Consider the following 15,708-nt stretch of genomic DNA (forward strand, 5'->3'; position numbering starts at 1 on the left):
AGGTTTTGAGAGCGGTGATCAGCTATAGCCAATGAGAGCCAATGATCAGCTATAGCCAATGAGAGCCAATGATCAGCTATTGCCAATGAGAGCCAATGATCAGCTATTGCCAATGCGAGCGGTGATCAGCTATAGCCAATGAGAGCCAATGATCAGCTATGGCCAATGAGAGCGGTGATCAGCTATAGCCAATGACAGCTCGGCAGAGACGAAGCAAGTGCATCGCATCACCCAGAATGTGTAAACTTTCCAAGTGTCAAATCTTTACAGCTCTGTTCACAAGCAACGTAACTCATTTCAAAATGTAACGGCTAGATATCTCAACTCTGCATGGCAAGCGTCAATATCTGACTGAAAACGTTTATGAGTCTCTGAGCCACAGCTCGCTGTAGCTACGTTAACAATCACATCACATCATTGTGAGAGAACAGCGTGGAATAGAGAATCCTCTGGACCAAGTGAAGAGTCTCGTGGGGGGTGACCCCCTGTACTTGTGTTTGTGAAACCATAAACCATTTTCACCAGACAATTCATTCACAACTAATCCGTCTCCGACAGGCCTCGTCTCTCTTCAGATCATACTCAGACAGGCCTCGTCTCTCTTCAGATCATACTCAGACAGGCCTCGTCTCCCTCAGATCATACTCAGACAGGCCTCGCCTCTTCAGATCATACTCAGACAGGCCTCGTCTCTCTTCAGATCATACTCAGACAGGCCTCGTCTCCCTCAGATCATACTCAGACAGGCCTCGCCTCTTCAGATCATACTCAGACAGGCCTCGTCTCTCTTCAGATCATACTCAGACAGGCCTCGTCTCTCTTCAGATCATACTCAGACAGGCCTCGTCTCCCTCAGATCATACTCAGACAGGCCTCGCCTCTCTTCAGATCATACTCAGACAGGCCTCGTCTCTCTTCAGATCATACTCAGACAGGCCTCGCCTCTCTTCAGATCATACTCAGACAGGCCTCGTCTCTCTTCAGATCATACTCAGACAGGCCTCGTCTCTCTTCAGATCATACTCAGACAGGCCTCATCTCTCTCTCAGATCATACTCAGACAGGCCTCGCCTCTCTTCAGATCATACTCAGACAGGCCTCGCCTCTCTTCAGATCATACTCAGACAGGCCTCGCCTCTCTTCAGATCATACTCAGACAGGCCTCGTCTCTCTTCAGATCATACTCAGACAGGCCTCGTCTCCCTCAGATCATACTCAGACAGGCCTCGTCTCTCTTCAGATCATACTCAGACAGACCTCGTCTCTCTTCAGATCATACTCAGACAGGCCTCGTCTCTCTTCAGATCATACTCAGACAGGCCTCGTCTCTCTTCAGATCATACTCAGACAGGCCTCGTCTCTCTTCAGATCATACTCAGACAGGCCTCGCCTCTCTTCAGATCATACTCAGACAGGACTCGTCTCCCTCAGATCATACTCAGACAGACCTCGTCTCTCTTCAGATCATACTCAGACAGGCCTCGTCTCTCTTCAGATCATACTCAGACAGGCCTCGTCTCCCTCAGATCATACTCAGACAGGCCTCGTCTCTCTTCAGATCATACTCAGACAGACCTCGTCTCTCTTCAGATCATACTCAGACAGGCCTCGTCTCTCTTCAGATCATACTCAGACAGGACTCGTCTCTCTTCAGATCATACTCAGACAGGCCTCGTCTCTCTTCAGATCATACTCAGACAGGCCTCGTCTCCCTCAGATCATACTCAGACAGGCCTCATCTCCCTCAGATCATACTCAGACAGGCCTCGTCTCTCTTCAGATCATACTCAGACAGGCCTCGTCTCTCTTCAGATCATACTCAGACAGGCCTCGTCTCCCTCAGATCATACTCAGACAGGCCTCATCTCCCTCAGATCATACTCAGACAGGCCTCGTCTCCCTCAGATCATACTCAGACAGGCCTCGTCTCCCTCAGATCATACTCAGACAGGCCTCGTCTCCCTCAGATCATACTCAGACAGGCCTCGTCTCCCTCAGATCATACTCAGACAGGCCTCGTCTCCCTCAGATCATACTCAGACAGGCCTCGTCTCCCTCAGATCATACTCAGACAGGCCTCGCCTCTCTTCAGATCATACTCAGACAGGCCTCGTCTCTCTTCAGATCATACTCAGACAGGCCTCGTCTCTCTTGCCTCGTGAATGATGTCATCGCTGATTAAAGAGACAGCACACGCATTTATAAAATAAGCTTCTTCTGTGCAAATGTTGTCAGTATAGTGAAAAAAGTGCCACATGGAAACAAATGGTTTTTCATGAAAATCAGTCAAAACAAGCTCAATGACTCAATGTCACACACACTCCTATTGAATAATATGTTTTCCCCTGTACAGTGAACAGGCCTTGGCTTCGTCTTGATTTACACAGTTTATCAATGGAAATGTAATGTTCAAATTAATGATTACTGTTATCAATAGAAATGTAAATGATTACTATTATCAATAGAAATGTAAATGATTACTATTATCAATAGAAATGTAAATGATTACTATTATCAATAGAAATGTAAATGATTACTATTATCAATAGAAATATAAATGATTACTATTATCAATAGAAATGTAAATCATTACTATTATCAATAGAAATGTAAATGATTACTATTATCAATATAAATGTAAATGATTACTATTATCAATAGAAATGTAAATGATTACTATTATCAATATAAATGTAAATGATTACTATTATCAATAGAAATGTAAATGATTACTATTATCAATAGAAATGTAAATGATTACTATTATCAATATAAATGTAAATGATTACTATTATCAATAGAAATGTAAATGATTACTATTATCAATAGAAATGTAAATGATTACTATTATCAATAGAAATGTAAATCATTACTATTATCAATAGAAATGTAAATCATTACTGTTATGTTGTTATGTAGTTGTATTGGTAAAAACAAAGTCAAATTGATTGTATAACTGTTTAAAAAAATACATTATTATGTAATGATGCCCAACAAATGAACAGAGCACTAGGTGAGCTGGTCTGTCTGGATCAAGTGCCGTTCTGTGACTTTGGCTAATATGCCTTATTTGTTTTGCCCTGGTATCTTTTTGGTATCAAGTATTGAAGTGAAAATTCTGGGAGAGGAAGGGAGGGAGGGACTTAGATTGGATTACTTACTGGCAAAGACTCCAGAACAGCAGCTGTTTAGATGAACCAATACTCAGCTCTCCCTCTCTCTATCTCTCTCAGTCCCCCCTCTCTCTCTGTCTCTCTCTCTTTCTCCCCCCCCCCTCTCTCTCTCTCTCTCTCTCTCTCTCTCTCTCTCTCTCTCTCTCTCTATCTCTCTCAGTCCCCCCTCTCTCTCTGTCTCTCTCTCTTTCTCCCCCCCCCCTCTCTCTCTCTCTCTCTCTCTCTCTCTCTCTATCTCTCTCAGTCCCCCCTCTCTCTCTGTCTCTCTCTCTTTCCCCCCCCCTCTCTCTCTCTCTCTCTCTCTCTTTCTTTCCCCCCCCCCCCCCTCTCTCTCTCTCTCTCTCTCTCTCACTCTCAGCTCCATGTTCCACTGGGCTTGGTTTCAGAAGCTATTCAGAGAACTCAACCCCCTACAGAGAGAGAGCGAGAGGTGAAAGAGAACCAAAAGGGGCGGGCATTAACAGGCTGAGACTGAACTTCAGAAAGAGAAAGAGGGAGCGGACAGAGAGCAAAACAGTTGTTTTTCTAAGCCCATGTGGCTCACACAGAGACGTGTCTCACGAAAAGAGAGGGAAGATTTTTTGTTTGTTTTCTTCTCTTAATTTTCTCACACTGGATCATATGGAATTAAAACGTTGTTAAACTGGGATTTTCTTCAATCTGAATTCAACTGTGAAACAGATTTCATCTCAGACTGATTCTTCTTGTGGGACTAGTTTTATTAGGATCCTACTAGTTGTCATAATACCAGTCTGTCTCTGAGATGGGGTCCAGAACTCTTCTACTTATTCTGGGTGAGTCCAACCTTGTATATCTTTGGAACTTGACGTGTTGTTTGTTTGTGCATATGTGTGTGTGTTTGGGTGTGTGTGGGGTGTGTTTGTGAGTGTGTGTGTGTGTGCCCGTGTGAGAAAGTGACATTGTCATTTATTGTTGAATTACTACAGAATATTCCAACCATGTACCAACCAAGTACCAACCATGGATACAGTGGGAATGTTCCAACCCTATCTTATACATGTATAAACTACCAGACTGTATACAAGACAGGTTCTAGGCAGTTTTAGTGTGTATAGACAGTTTTAGTGTGTATAGGCAGTTTTAGTGTGTATAGACAGTTTTAGTGTTTATAGACAGTTTTAGTGTTTATAGACAGTTTTAGTGTGTATAGACAGTGTGTATAGACAGTTTTAGTGTGTATAGACAGGTTTAGTGTGTATAGACAGTTTTAGTGTGTATAGACAGTTTTAGTGTGTATAGACAGTTTTAGTGTGTATAGACAGTTTTAGTGTGTATAGACAGTTTTAGTGTGTATAGACAGTTTTAGTGTTTATAGACAGTTTTAGTGTTTATAGACAGTTTTAGTGTGTATAGACAGTGTGTATAGACAGTTTTAGTGTGTATAGACAGGTTTAGTGTGTATAGACAGTTTTAGTGTGTATAGACAGTTTTAGTGTGTATAGACAGTTTTAGTGTGTATAGACAGTTTTAGTGTTTATAGACAGTTTTAGTGTGTATAGACAGTTTTAGTGTGTATAGACAGTTTTAGTGTGTATAGACAGTTTTAGTGTGTATAGACAGTTTTAGTGTGTGTAGACAGTTTTAGTGTGTATAGACAGTTTTAGTGTGTATAGACAGTTTTAGTGTGTATAGACAGTTTTAGTGTGTATAGACAGTTTTAGTGTGTATAGACAGTTTTAGTGTGTATAGACAGGTTTAGTGTGTATAGACAGTTTTAGTGTGTATAGACAGGTTTAGTGTGTATAGACAGTTTTAGTGTGTATAGACAGGTTTAGTGTGTATAGACAGTTTTAGTGTGTATAGACAGGTTTAGTGTGTATAGACAGGTTTAGTGTGTATTGACAGGTTTAGTGTGTGTAGACAGTTTTAGTGTGTGTAGACAGGTTTAGTGTTTATAGACAGTTTTAGTGTGTATAGACAGGTTTAGTGTGTATAGACAGTTTTAGTGTTTATAGACAGTTTTAGTGTGTATAGACAGGTTTAGTGTGTATAGACAGTTTTAGTGTTTATAGACAGTTTTAGTGTTTATAGACAGTTTTAGTGTTTATAGACAGTTTTAGTGTGTATAGACAGTTTTAGTGTGTATAGACAGTTTTAGTGTGTATAGACAGTTTTAGTGTTTATAGACAGTTTTAGTGTTTATAGACAGTTTTAGTGTGTATAGACAGGTTTAGTGTTTATAGACAGTTTTAGTGTGTATAGACAGTTTTAGTGTTTATAGACAGTTTTAGTGTGTATAGACAGGTTTAGTGTGTATAGACAGTTTTAGTGTTTATAGACAGTTTTAGTGTTTATAGACAGTTTTAGTGTTTATAGACAGTTTTAGTGTGTATAGACAGGTTTAGTGTTTATAGACAGTTTTAGTGTGTATAGACAGTTTTAGTGTTTATAGACAGTTTTAGTGTGTATAGACAGTTTTAGTGTGTATAGACAGTTTTAGTGTGTATAGACAGTTTTAGTGTGTATAGACAGTTTTAGTGTTTATAGACAGTTTTAGTGTTTATAGACAGTTTTAGTGTTTATAGACAGTTTTAGTGTGTATAGACAGGTTTAGTGTTTATAGACAGTTTTAGTGTGTATAGACAGTTTTAGTGTTTATAGACAGTTTTAGTGTTTATAGACAGTTTTAGTGTGTATAGACAGTTTTAGTGTGTATAGACAGTTTTAGTGTGTATAGACAGGTTTAGTGTGTATAGACAGTTTTAGTGTTTATAGACAGTTTTAGTGTGTATAGACAGGTTTAGTGTGTATAGACAGTTTTAGTGTTTATAGACAGTTTTAGTGTGTGTAGACAGTTTTAGTGTTTATAGACAGTTTTAGTGTGTATAGACAGTTTTAGTGTGTATAGACAGTTTTAGTGTGTGTAGACAGTTTTAGTGTGTATAGACAGTTTTAGTGTTTATAGACAGTTTTAGTGTGTGTAGACAGTTTTAGTGTTTATAGACAGTTTTAGTGTGTATAGACAGGTTTAGTGTGTGTAGACAGTTTTAGTGTGTATAGACAGTTTTAGTGTGTATAGACAGTTTTAGTGTGTATAGACAGTTTTAGTGTGTATAGACAGTTTTAGTGTTTATAGACAGTTTTAGTGTGTATAGACAGGTTTAGTGTGTATAGACAGTTTTAGTGTGTATAGACAGTTTTAGTGTGTATAGACAGTTTTAGTGTTTATAGACAGTTTTAGTGTGTATAGACAGTTTTAGTGTTTATATACAGTTTTAGTGTGTATAGACAGTTTGGCAGTTCTCAGACGTCAGCTTGTGTTATGTTATACTAGGCTTTGGTATGTAGTTTTATGTTATATGTTAAGATAAGATAACATCATAATATACGTTAGCTACTTTGTTATGTTATGCTATAAGTTAGTATATGTTATTGTATGTGTCACTATACTGTATGTAAGGCACGTTCAGGTAGTTATATTTGGTGATGTAGTACTATGTTCAGGTAGTTGTGTTATAGATGTAGTACTATGTTCAGGTAGTTTTGTTATGGATGTAGTACTATGTTCAGGTAATTGTGTTATAGATGTTATGGATGTAGTTCTATGTTCAGGTAGTTATGTTATGGATGTAGTACTATGTTCAGGTAGTTGTGTTATGGATGTAGTACTATGTTCAGGTAATTGTGTTATGGATGTTATGGATGTAGTACTATGTTCAGGTAGTTGTGTTATGGATGTAGTACTATGTTCAGGTAGTTGTGTTATGGATGTTATGGATGTAGTACTATGTTCAGGTAGTTATGTTATGGATGTAGTACTATGTTCAGGTAGTTATGTTATGGATGTAGTACTATGTTCAGGTAGTTGTGTTATGGATGTAGTACTATGTTCAGGTAGTTATGTTATGGATGTAGTACTATGTTCAGGTAGTTATGTTATGGATGTTATGGATGTAGTACTATGTTCAGGTAGTTATGTTATGGATGTAGTACTATGTTCAGGTTATTATGTTATGGATGTAGTACTATGTTCAGGTAGTTGTGTTATGGATGTAGTACTATGTTCAGGTAGTTGTGTTATGGATGTAGTACTATGTTCAGGTAGTTGTGATATGGATGTAGTACTATGTTCAGGTAGTTGTGTTATGGATGTTATGGATGTAGTTCTATGTTCAGGTAGTTATGTTATGGATGTAGTACTATGTTCAGGTAGTTGTGATATGGATGTAGTACTATGTTCAGGTAGTTGTGATATGGATGTAGTACTATGTTCAGGTAGTTGTGTTATGGATGTAGTACTATGTTCAGGTAGTTGTGATATGGATGTAGTACTATGTTCAGGTAGTTGTGATATGGATGTAGTACTATGTTCAGGTAGTTGTGTTATGGATGTTATGGATGTAGTACTATGTTCAGGTAGTTATGTTATGGATGTAGTACTATGTTCAGGTTGTTATGTTATGGATGTAGTACTATGTTCAGGTAGTTGTGTTATGGATGTAGTACTATGTTCAGGTAGTTGTGTGTTGGATGTAGTACTATGTTCAGGTAGTTGTGATATGGATGTAGTACTATGTTCAGGTAGTTATGTTATGGATGTTATGGATGTAGTACTATGTTCAGGTAGTTGTGTTATGGATGTAGTACTATGTTCAGGTAGTTATGTTATGGATGTAGTACTATGTTCAGGTAGTTGTGTTATGGATGTTATGGATGTAGTACTATGTTCAGGTAGTTGTGATATGGATGTAGTACTATGTTCAGGTAGTTATGTTGTGGATGTAGTACTATGTTCAGGTAGTTGTGTTATGGATGTTATGGATGTAGTACTATGTTAGTATGTAGTATGGATGTAGTATGTAGTATGGATGTAGTACTATGTTCAGGTAGTTATGTTATGGATGTAGTTCTATGTTCAGTTATGTTATGGATGTAGTTCTATGTTCAGGTAGTTATGTTATGGATGTAGTACTATGTTCAGGTAGTTATGTTATGGATGTAGTACTATGTTCAGGTAGTTGTGTTATGGATGTTATGGATGTAGTACTATGTTCAGGTAGTTGTGATATGGATGTAGTACTATGTTCAGGTAGTTATGTTGTGGATGTTATGGATGTAGTACTATGTTCAGGTAGTTGTGTTATGGATGTTATGGATGTAGTACTATGTTCAGGTAGTTGTGTTATGGATGGTATGGATGTAGTACTATGTTCAGGTAGTTGTGATATGGATGTAGTACTATGTTCAGGTAGTTATGTTATGGATGTAGTACTATGTTCAGGTAGTTGTGTTATGGATGTTATGGATGTAGTTCTATGTTCAGGTAGTTGTGTTATGGATGTAGTACTATGTTCAGGTAGTTGTGATATGGATGTTATGGATGTAGTTCTATGTTCAGGTAGTTATGTTATGGATGTAGTACTATGTTCAGGTAGTTATGTTATGGATGTAGTACTATGTTCAGGTAGTTATGTTGTGGATGTAGTACTATGTTCAGGTAGTTATGTTATGGATGTAGTACTATGTTCAGATAGTTGTGTTATGGATGTTATGGATGTAGTTCTTTGTTCAGGTAGTTGTGTTATGGATGTTATGGATGTAGTACTATGTTCAGGTAGTTGTGTTATGGATGTTATGGATGTAGTTCTATGTTCAGGTAGTTGTGTTATGGATGTAGTACTATGTTCAGGTAGTTGTGATATGGATGTTATGGATGTAGTACTATGTTCAGGTAGTTGTGTTATGGATGTAGTACTATGTTCAGGTAGTTGTGTTATGGATGTAGTACTATGTTCAGGTAGTTGTGTTATGGATGTAGTACTATGTTCAGGTAGTTGTGTTATGGATGTTATGGATGTAGTACTATGTTCAGGTAGTTGTGTTATGGATGTAGTACTATGTTCAGGTAGTTGTGTTATGGATGTAGTACTATGTTCAGGTAGTTGTGTTATGGATGTTATGGATGTAGTTCTTTGTTCAGGTAGTTGTGTTATGGATGTAGTACTATGTTAAGGTAGTTATGTTATGGATGTAGTTCTATGTTCAGGTAGTTATGTTATGGATGTTATGGATGTAGTACTATGTTCAGGTAGTTATGTTATGGATGTAGTACTATGTTCAGGTAGTTGTGTTATGGATGTTATGGATGTAGTACCATGTTCAGGTAGTTGTGTTATGGATGTAGTACTATGTTCAGGTAGTTGTGTTATGGATGTAGTACTATGTTCAGGTAGTTGTGTTATGGATGTAGTACTATGTTCAGGTAGTTGTGTTATGGATGTTATGGATGTAGTACTATGTTCAGATAGTTGTGTTATGGATGTTATGGATGTAGTACTATGTTCAGGTAGTTGTGTTATGGATGTTATGGATGTAGTACTATGTTCAGGTAGTTGTGTTATGGATGTTATGGATGTAGTACTATGTTCAGGTAGTTGTGTTATGGATGTAGTACTATGTTCAGGTAGTTGTGTTATGGATGTAGTACTATGTTCAGGTAGTTGTGTTATGGATGTTATGGATGTAGTACTATGTTCAGGTAGTTGTGTTATGGATGTAGTTCTTTGTTCAGGTAGTTGTGTTATGGATGTAGTACTATGTTCAGGTAGTTGTGTTATAGATGTAGTACTATGTTCAGGTAGTTGTGTTATGGATGTTATGGATGTAGTACTATGTTCAGGTAGTTGTGTTATGGATGTAGTACTATGTTCAGGTAGTTGTGTGTTGGATGTAGTACTATGTTCAGGTAGTTGTGATATGGATGTAGTACTATGTTCAGGTAGTTATGTTATGGATGTTATGGATGTAGTACTATGTTCAGGTAGTTGTGTTATGGATGTAGTACTATGTTCAGGTAGTTATGTTATGGATGTAGTACTATGTTCAGGTAGTTGTGTTATGGATGTTATGGATGTAGTACTATGTTCAGGTAGTTGTGATATGGATGTAGTACTATGTTCAGGTAGTTATGTTGTGGATGTAGTACTATGTTCAGGTAGTTGTGTTATGGATGTTATGGATGTAGTACTATGTTAGTATGTAGTATGGATGTAGTATGTAGTATGGATGTAGTACTATGTTCAGGTAGTTATGTTATGGATGTAGTTCTATGTTCAGTTATGTTATGGATGTAGTTCTATGTTCAGGTAGTTATGTTATGGATGTAGTACTATGTTCAGGTAGTTATGTTATGGATGTAGTACTATGTTCAGGTAGTTGTGTTATGGATGTTATGGATGTAGTACTATGTTCAGGTAGTTGTGATATGGATGTAGTACTATGTTCAGGTAGTTATGTTGTGGATGTTATGGATGTAGTACTATGTTCAGGTAGTTGTGTTATGGATGTTATGGATGTAGTACTATGTTCAGGTAGTTGTGTTATGGATGGTATGGATGTAGTACTATGTTCAGGTAGTTGTGATATGGATGTAGTACTATGTTCAGGTAGTTATGTTATGGATGTAGTACTATGTTCAGGTAGTTGTGTTATGGATGTTATGGATGTAGTTCTATGTTCAGGTAGTTGTGTTATGGATGTAGTACTATGTTCAGGTAGTTGTGATATGGATGTTATGGATGTAGTTCTATGTTCAGGTAGTTATGTTATGGATGTAGTACTATGTTCAGGTAGTTATGTTATGGATGTAGTACTATGTTCAGGTAGTTATGTTGTGGATGTAGTACTATGTTCAGGTAGTTATGTTATGGATGTAGTACTATGTTCAGATAGTTGTGTTATGGATGTTATGGATGTAGTTCTTTGTTCAGGTAGTTGTGTTATGGATGTTATGGATGTAGTACTATGTTCAGGTAGTTGTGTTATGGATGTTATGGATGTAGTTCTATGTTCAGGTAGTTGTGTTATGGATGTAGTACTATGTTCAGGTAGTTGTGATATGGATGTTATGGATGTAGTACTATGTTCAGGTAGTTGTGTTATGGATGTAGTACTATGTTCAGGTAGTTGTGTTATGGATGTAGTACTATGTTCAGGTAGTTGTGTTATGGATGTAGTACTATGTTCAGGTAGTTGTGTTATGGATGTTATGGATGTAGTACTATGTTCAGGTAGTTGTGTTATGGATGTAGTACTATGTTCAGGTAGTTGTGTTATGGATGTAGTACTATGTTCAGGTAGTTGTGTTATGGATGTTATGGATGTAGTTCTTTGTTCAGGTAGTTGTGTTATGGATGTAGTACTATGTTAAGGTAGTTATGTTATGGATGTAGTTCTATGTTCAGGTAGTTATGTTATGGATGTTATGGATGTAGTACTATGTTCAGGTAGTTATGTTATGGATGTAGTACTATGTTCAGGTAGTTGTGTTATGGATGTTATGGATGTAGTACCATGTTCAGGTAGTTGTGTTATGGATGTAGTACTATGTTCAGGTAGTTGTGTGATGGATGTAGTACTATGTTCAGGTAGTTGTGTTATGGATGTAGTACTATGTTCAGGTAGTTGTGTTATGGATGTTATGGATGTAGTACTATGTTCAGATAGTTGTGTTATGGATGTTATGGATGTAGTACTATGTTCAGGTAGTTGTGTTATGGATGTTATGGATGTAGTACTATGTTCAGGTAGTTGTGTTATGGATGTTATGGATGTAGTACTATGTTCAGGTAGTTGTGTTATGGATGTAGTACTATGTTCAGGTAGTTGTGTTATGGATGTAGTACTATGTTCAGGTAGTTGTGTTATGGATGTTATGGATGTAGTACTATGTTCAGGTAGTTGTGTTATGGATGTAGTTCTTTGTTCAGGTAGTTGTGTTATGGATGTAGTACTATGTTCAGGTAGTTGTGTTATAGATGTAGTACTATGTTCAGGTAGTTGTGTTATGGATGTTATGGATGTAGTACTATGTTCAGGTAGTTGTGTTATGGATGTTATGGATGTAGTACTATGTTCAGGGTATGTTCTGTTATTTATTACTGTCAGAATATCACTGTTTCCAGGAAGCAACACAGTAACAGGACTGACGCTAGTTGGCTATCTTCAGGGTCCCTCCATGAGTCAGATCTGGCTTCAATACTACTAGAGATGTAATTAAAAATACTTTATCTGGGCTTTATTGAGTTTGCCTGGCGTTATTGAACCAATAGGATAGTGGCTACAGTACAAACCCTGCCCATACGGCACTTCAGACAGGCTGGAAATGAAAGGATCTGAAATGTTTTAAATACTATTTGAACCCAGGTCTGATATGAGTACAGATTTCTCTCCTCTGCTCTCTACCTCTTAGACTAGACTGATGATAGAGAGAACAACAGAGAGAGAGAGAGAGAGAGGGGGAGGGGTGAAGACCAGGGGGATAGAGACGGGGAGGGGTGAAGAGAGGGGTGATAGAGAGAGGGGGAGGGGGAGAGAGCGAGAGAGAGGGGAGGGGTGAAGAGAGGGGTGATAGAGAGAGAGAGAGGGGGAGGGGTGAAGACCAGGGGGATAGAGAGAGAGAGGTGGGAGGGGTGAAGACCAGGGGGATAGAGACGGGGAGGGGTGAAGAGAGGGGTGATAGAGAGAGAGAGAGAGGGGGAGAGAGCGAGAGAGAGGGGAGGGGGAGAGAGCGAGAGAGGGTGGGAGAGAGAGAGATGGGGAGGGGGAGAGAGGGGGAGAGAGAGAGATGGGGAGGGGGAGAGAGAGAGGGGGAGAGAGAGCTGAACCAAAAAATAGTTATTCAAAGGGTTCTCCTATGGGGACAGTCAAAGAACCCTTTTTGGTTCAGATAGCACCTTTTTTTCTAAGTGTGTAGTCAGTTGAACAACTGAATCTATTGAACAGAAATGTGTCTTCAGTGTTTAACTCAACCCCTATGAATCAGAGAGGTGCGGAGAGCTGCCTTAATCTAATTCCACATCTCAGGGAGGGACAGAGAGGGTGGCAGAGAGGGAGAGAGAGAGAGAGATGGAAAAAGGACAGACAGACAGACAGACAGACAGACAGACAGACAGACAGACAGACAGACAAATATTTTGAATGAGACAGAGAGAGAGAGAGAGAGAGAGAGAGATAGAAAGAGGGATGAAGAGAGGGATGAACTCATACACTGTGTCAATTGTTGAAGGGAGGTAGTCTATATATCGCTTCATAAAGACCCTCTGTGTGTGTAAGGACTGCTGTCTAACCACAGTCTTATAGACATGATCTCTCTCTCACACACACACACACACACACACACACACACACACACACACACACACACACACACACACACACACACACACACACACACACACACACACACACACACAGCGTCCCAGGTGCTGCAAAACTAGAACTATACACACTCAACAACATATCAGAAAAACCAACTAATGTCAGCATTATTGTGTTTTGGTGTTTGTATGTATGGGTGTCTCTCTCTGTCTCGCTCTCTCTCTCTCTCTCTCTCTCTCTCTTTCTCTCTCTCTCTCTCCCAATTCAATTCAAAGGGCTTTATAGGAATAGGAAACTTATGTTTCCATTGTCAAAGCATGTGGAATAGACAATAAACAAGGGTGAAGGTCTGCAGCATCCACTCTACTTGAATCTGAAGTCAAATGTCTACTGTTAGCTGATGATCTCGTACTTCTGTCCCCAACCAAGGAGGGCCTACAGCAGCACCAACCAAGGAGGGCCAACAGCAGCACCAACCATGGAATTAGGACGATACCTGCTAATGATCAAAATTCAGGAAAAGAGATGTTTCCTACAGAGAGATGAACCTGGAGCCCCCTAAGCAAGCTGTTCCTGGGGCTCTGTTCACAAACACAGGAGCCCTAGGACAGCAACATATTTAGACCCAACCAAATCATGAGAAAACAAAAACATAGACTATATATGCAAAAGTATGTGGACACCCCTTCAAATGAGTGGATTCGTATATTTCAGCTACACCCGTTACTGACAGGTACATAAACTCGAGCACGCAGCCATGCAATCTCCGTAGACAAACGTTGGTAGTAGAATGGCCTTACTGAAGAGCTCAGTGACTTTCAACGTGGCACCGTCATAGGATGCCATCTTTCCAACATGTCAATTCGTAAAATGTCTGCCCTGCTAGAGCTGTCCCGGTCAACTGTAAGTGCAGTTATTGTGAAGTGGAAACATCTAGGAGCAACAACGGCTCAGTCGCAAAGTGGTAGGCCACACAAGCTCGCAGAACGGGACTGCCGAGTGCTGAAGTGTGTAAAAATCATCTGTCCTCGGTTGCAACACTCACTACCAGGTTTCAAACTGCCTCTGTAAGCAACATCAGCACAAGAACTGTTCGTCAGGAGCTTCATGAAATTAGTTTCTATGGCCGAGCAGCTGCACACAAGTGTAAGATCACCATGCGCACTGCCAAGCATTGGCAGGAGTGGTGTGAAGCTTGCCGTCATTGGACTCTGGAGCAGTGGAAATGCGTTCTCTTGGGTGTTGAATCACACATCACCATTTGGCCGTCCGACGGACTAATCTGGGTTTGGCGGATGCCAGGAGAACGCAACCTCCGCCAATACATAATTCCAAATGTAAAGTTTGGTGAAGGAGGAATAATGGTCTGGGGCTGTTTATCATGGGTCGGGCCCCTTAGTTCCAGTGAACGGAAATCTTAACGCTACAGCATACAATGTCATTCTAGACGAACTTTGTGGCAACAATTTGGGGAAGGCCCTTTTCTGTTTCAGCATGACAATGCCCCCATGCACAAAGTGAGGTCCATACAGAAATGGTTCGTCGATCTGTGTGGAAGAACTTGACTGGCCTGCACAGAGCTCTGACCTCAACCAGATTGAACACTTTTGGGATGAATTGGAACACCGACTGAGAGCCAGGCCTAATCGCCCAACATCAGTGCCCAACCTCACTAATACTCTTGTGGCTGAATGGAAGCAAGTCCCCTCAGCAATGTTCCAACATCTAGTGGAAAGCTTTCCCAGAACAGTGGAGGCTGTTATAGCAGCAAAGGGGAACCAACTTCATATTAATACTCATGATCTTGGAATGAAATGAGATGTTTGACAAGCAGGTGTCCACACACTTTTGGTCATGTAGTGTAACTACTTGACACAATAAAACGAATGAATTAGCCAAAAAACAGAGCAAACTGGAATGCTATTTGGACTTAAACAGAGAGTACACAGTGGCTGAATACCTGACCACTGTGACTGAAATCTTTGCCTCTGTAGAGACTCAGTGAGCATAGCCTTGCTGTTGAGAAGGCTGCCGTGAGAAGACAGGCCACTGCCCACAAAATGAGGTGGAAACTGAGCTGCACTTCCTAACCTCCTGCCAAATGTATGACCATATTAGAGACACATACTTCCCTCAGATTCAACAGACCCACAAAGAATTTGAAAACAAATCCAATTTTGGTAAACTCCCATATCTACTGGGTGAAATTCCACAGTGTGCCATCACAGCAGCAAGATGTGTGACCTGGTGCCACAAGAAAAGGGAAACCAGTGAAGAACAAACACCATTGTAAATACAACCTATATTTATGTTTATTTATTTTCTCTTTTGTACTTCAACTATTTGCACATCGTTACAGCACAGTGTATATAGACATAATATGACATTTGAAATGTCTTTATGACTTTGTAACTTT

The 15,708-nt window shown here is 39.4% G+C and overlaps 1 protein-coding gene across 1 annotated transcript in view; it reads left to right on the top strand.

The window, feature by feature from the left end:
- The first annotated feature begins 3,641 nt into the window (after nt 1–3,641).
- Nucleotides 3,642–15,708, top strand: part of LOC110517322 (adhesion G protein-coupled receptor E5-like) — a 44,375-nt gene continuing 32,308 nt past the window's right edge. Inside the window, exon 1 of the mRNA XM_036948902.1 lies at nt 3,642–3,967. Within this exon, the coding sequence (XP_036804797.1) occupies nt 3,937–3,967 (31 nt within the window). The 5' untranslated portion in view covers nt 3,642–3,936. The remainder of the gene's footprint in view (nt 3,968–15,708) is intronic.

The sequence above is a fragment of the Oncorhynchus mykiss genome, chromosome 17, assembly GCF_013265735.2.
Source record: "Oncorhynchus mykiss isolate Arlee chromosome 17, USDA_OmykA_1.1, whole genome shotgun sequence".
Classification (NCBI taxonomy): domain Eukaryota; kingdom Metazoa; phylum Chordata; class Actinopteri; order Salmoniformes; family Salmonidae; genus Oncorhynchus; species Oncorhynchus mykiss.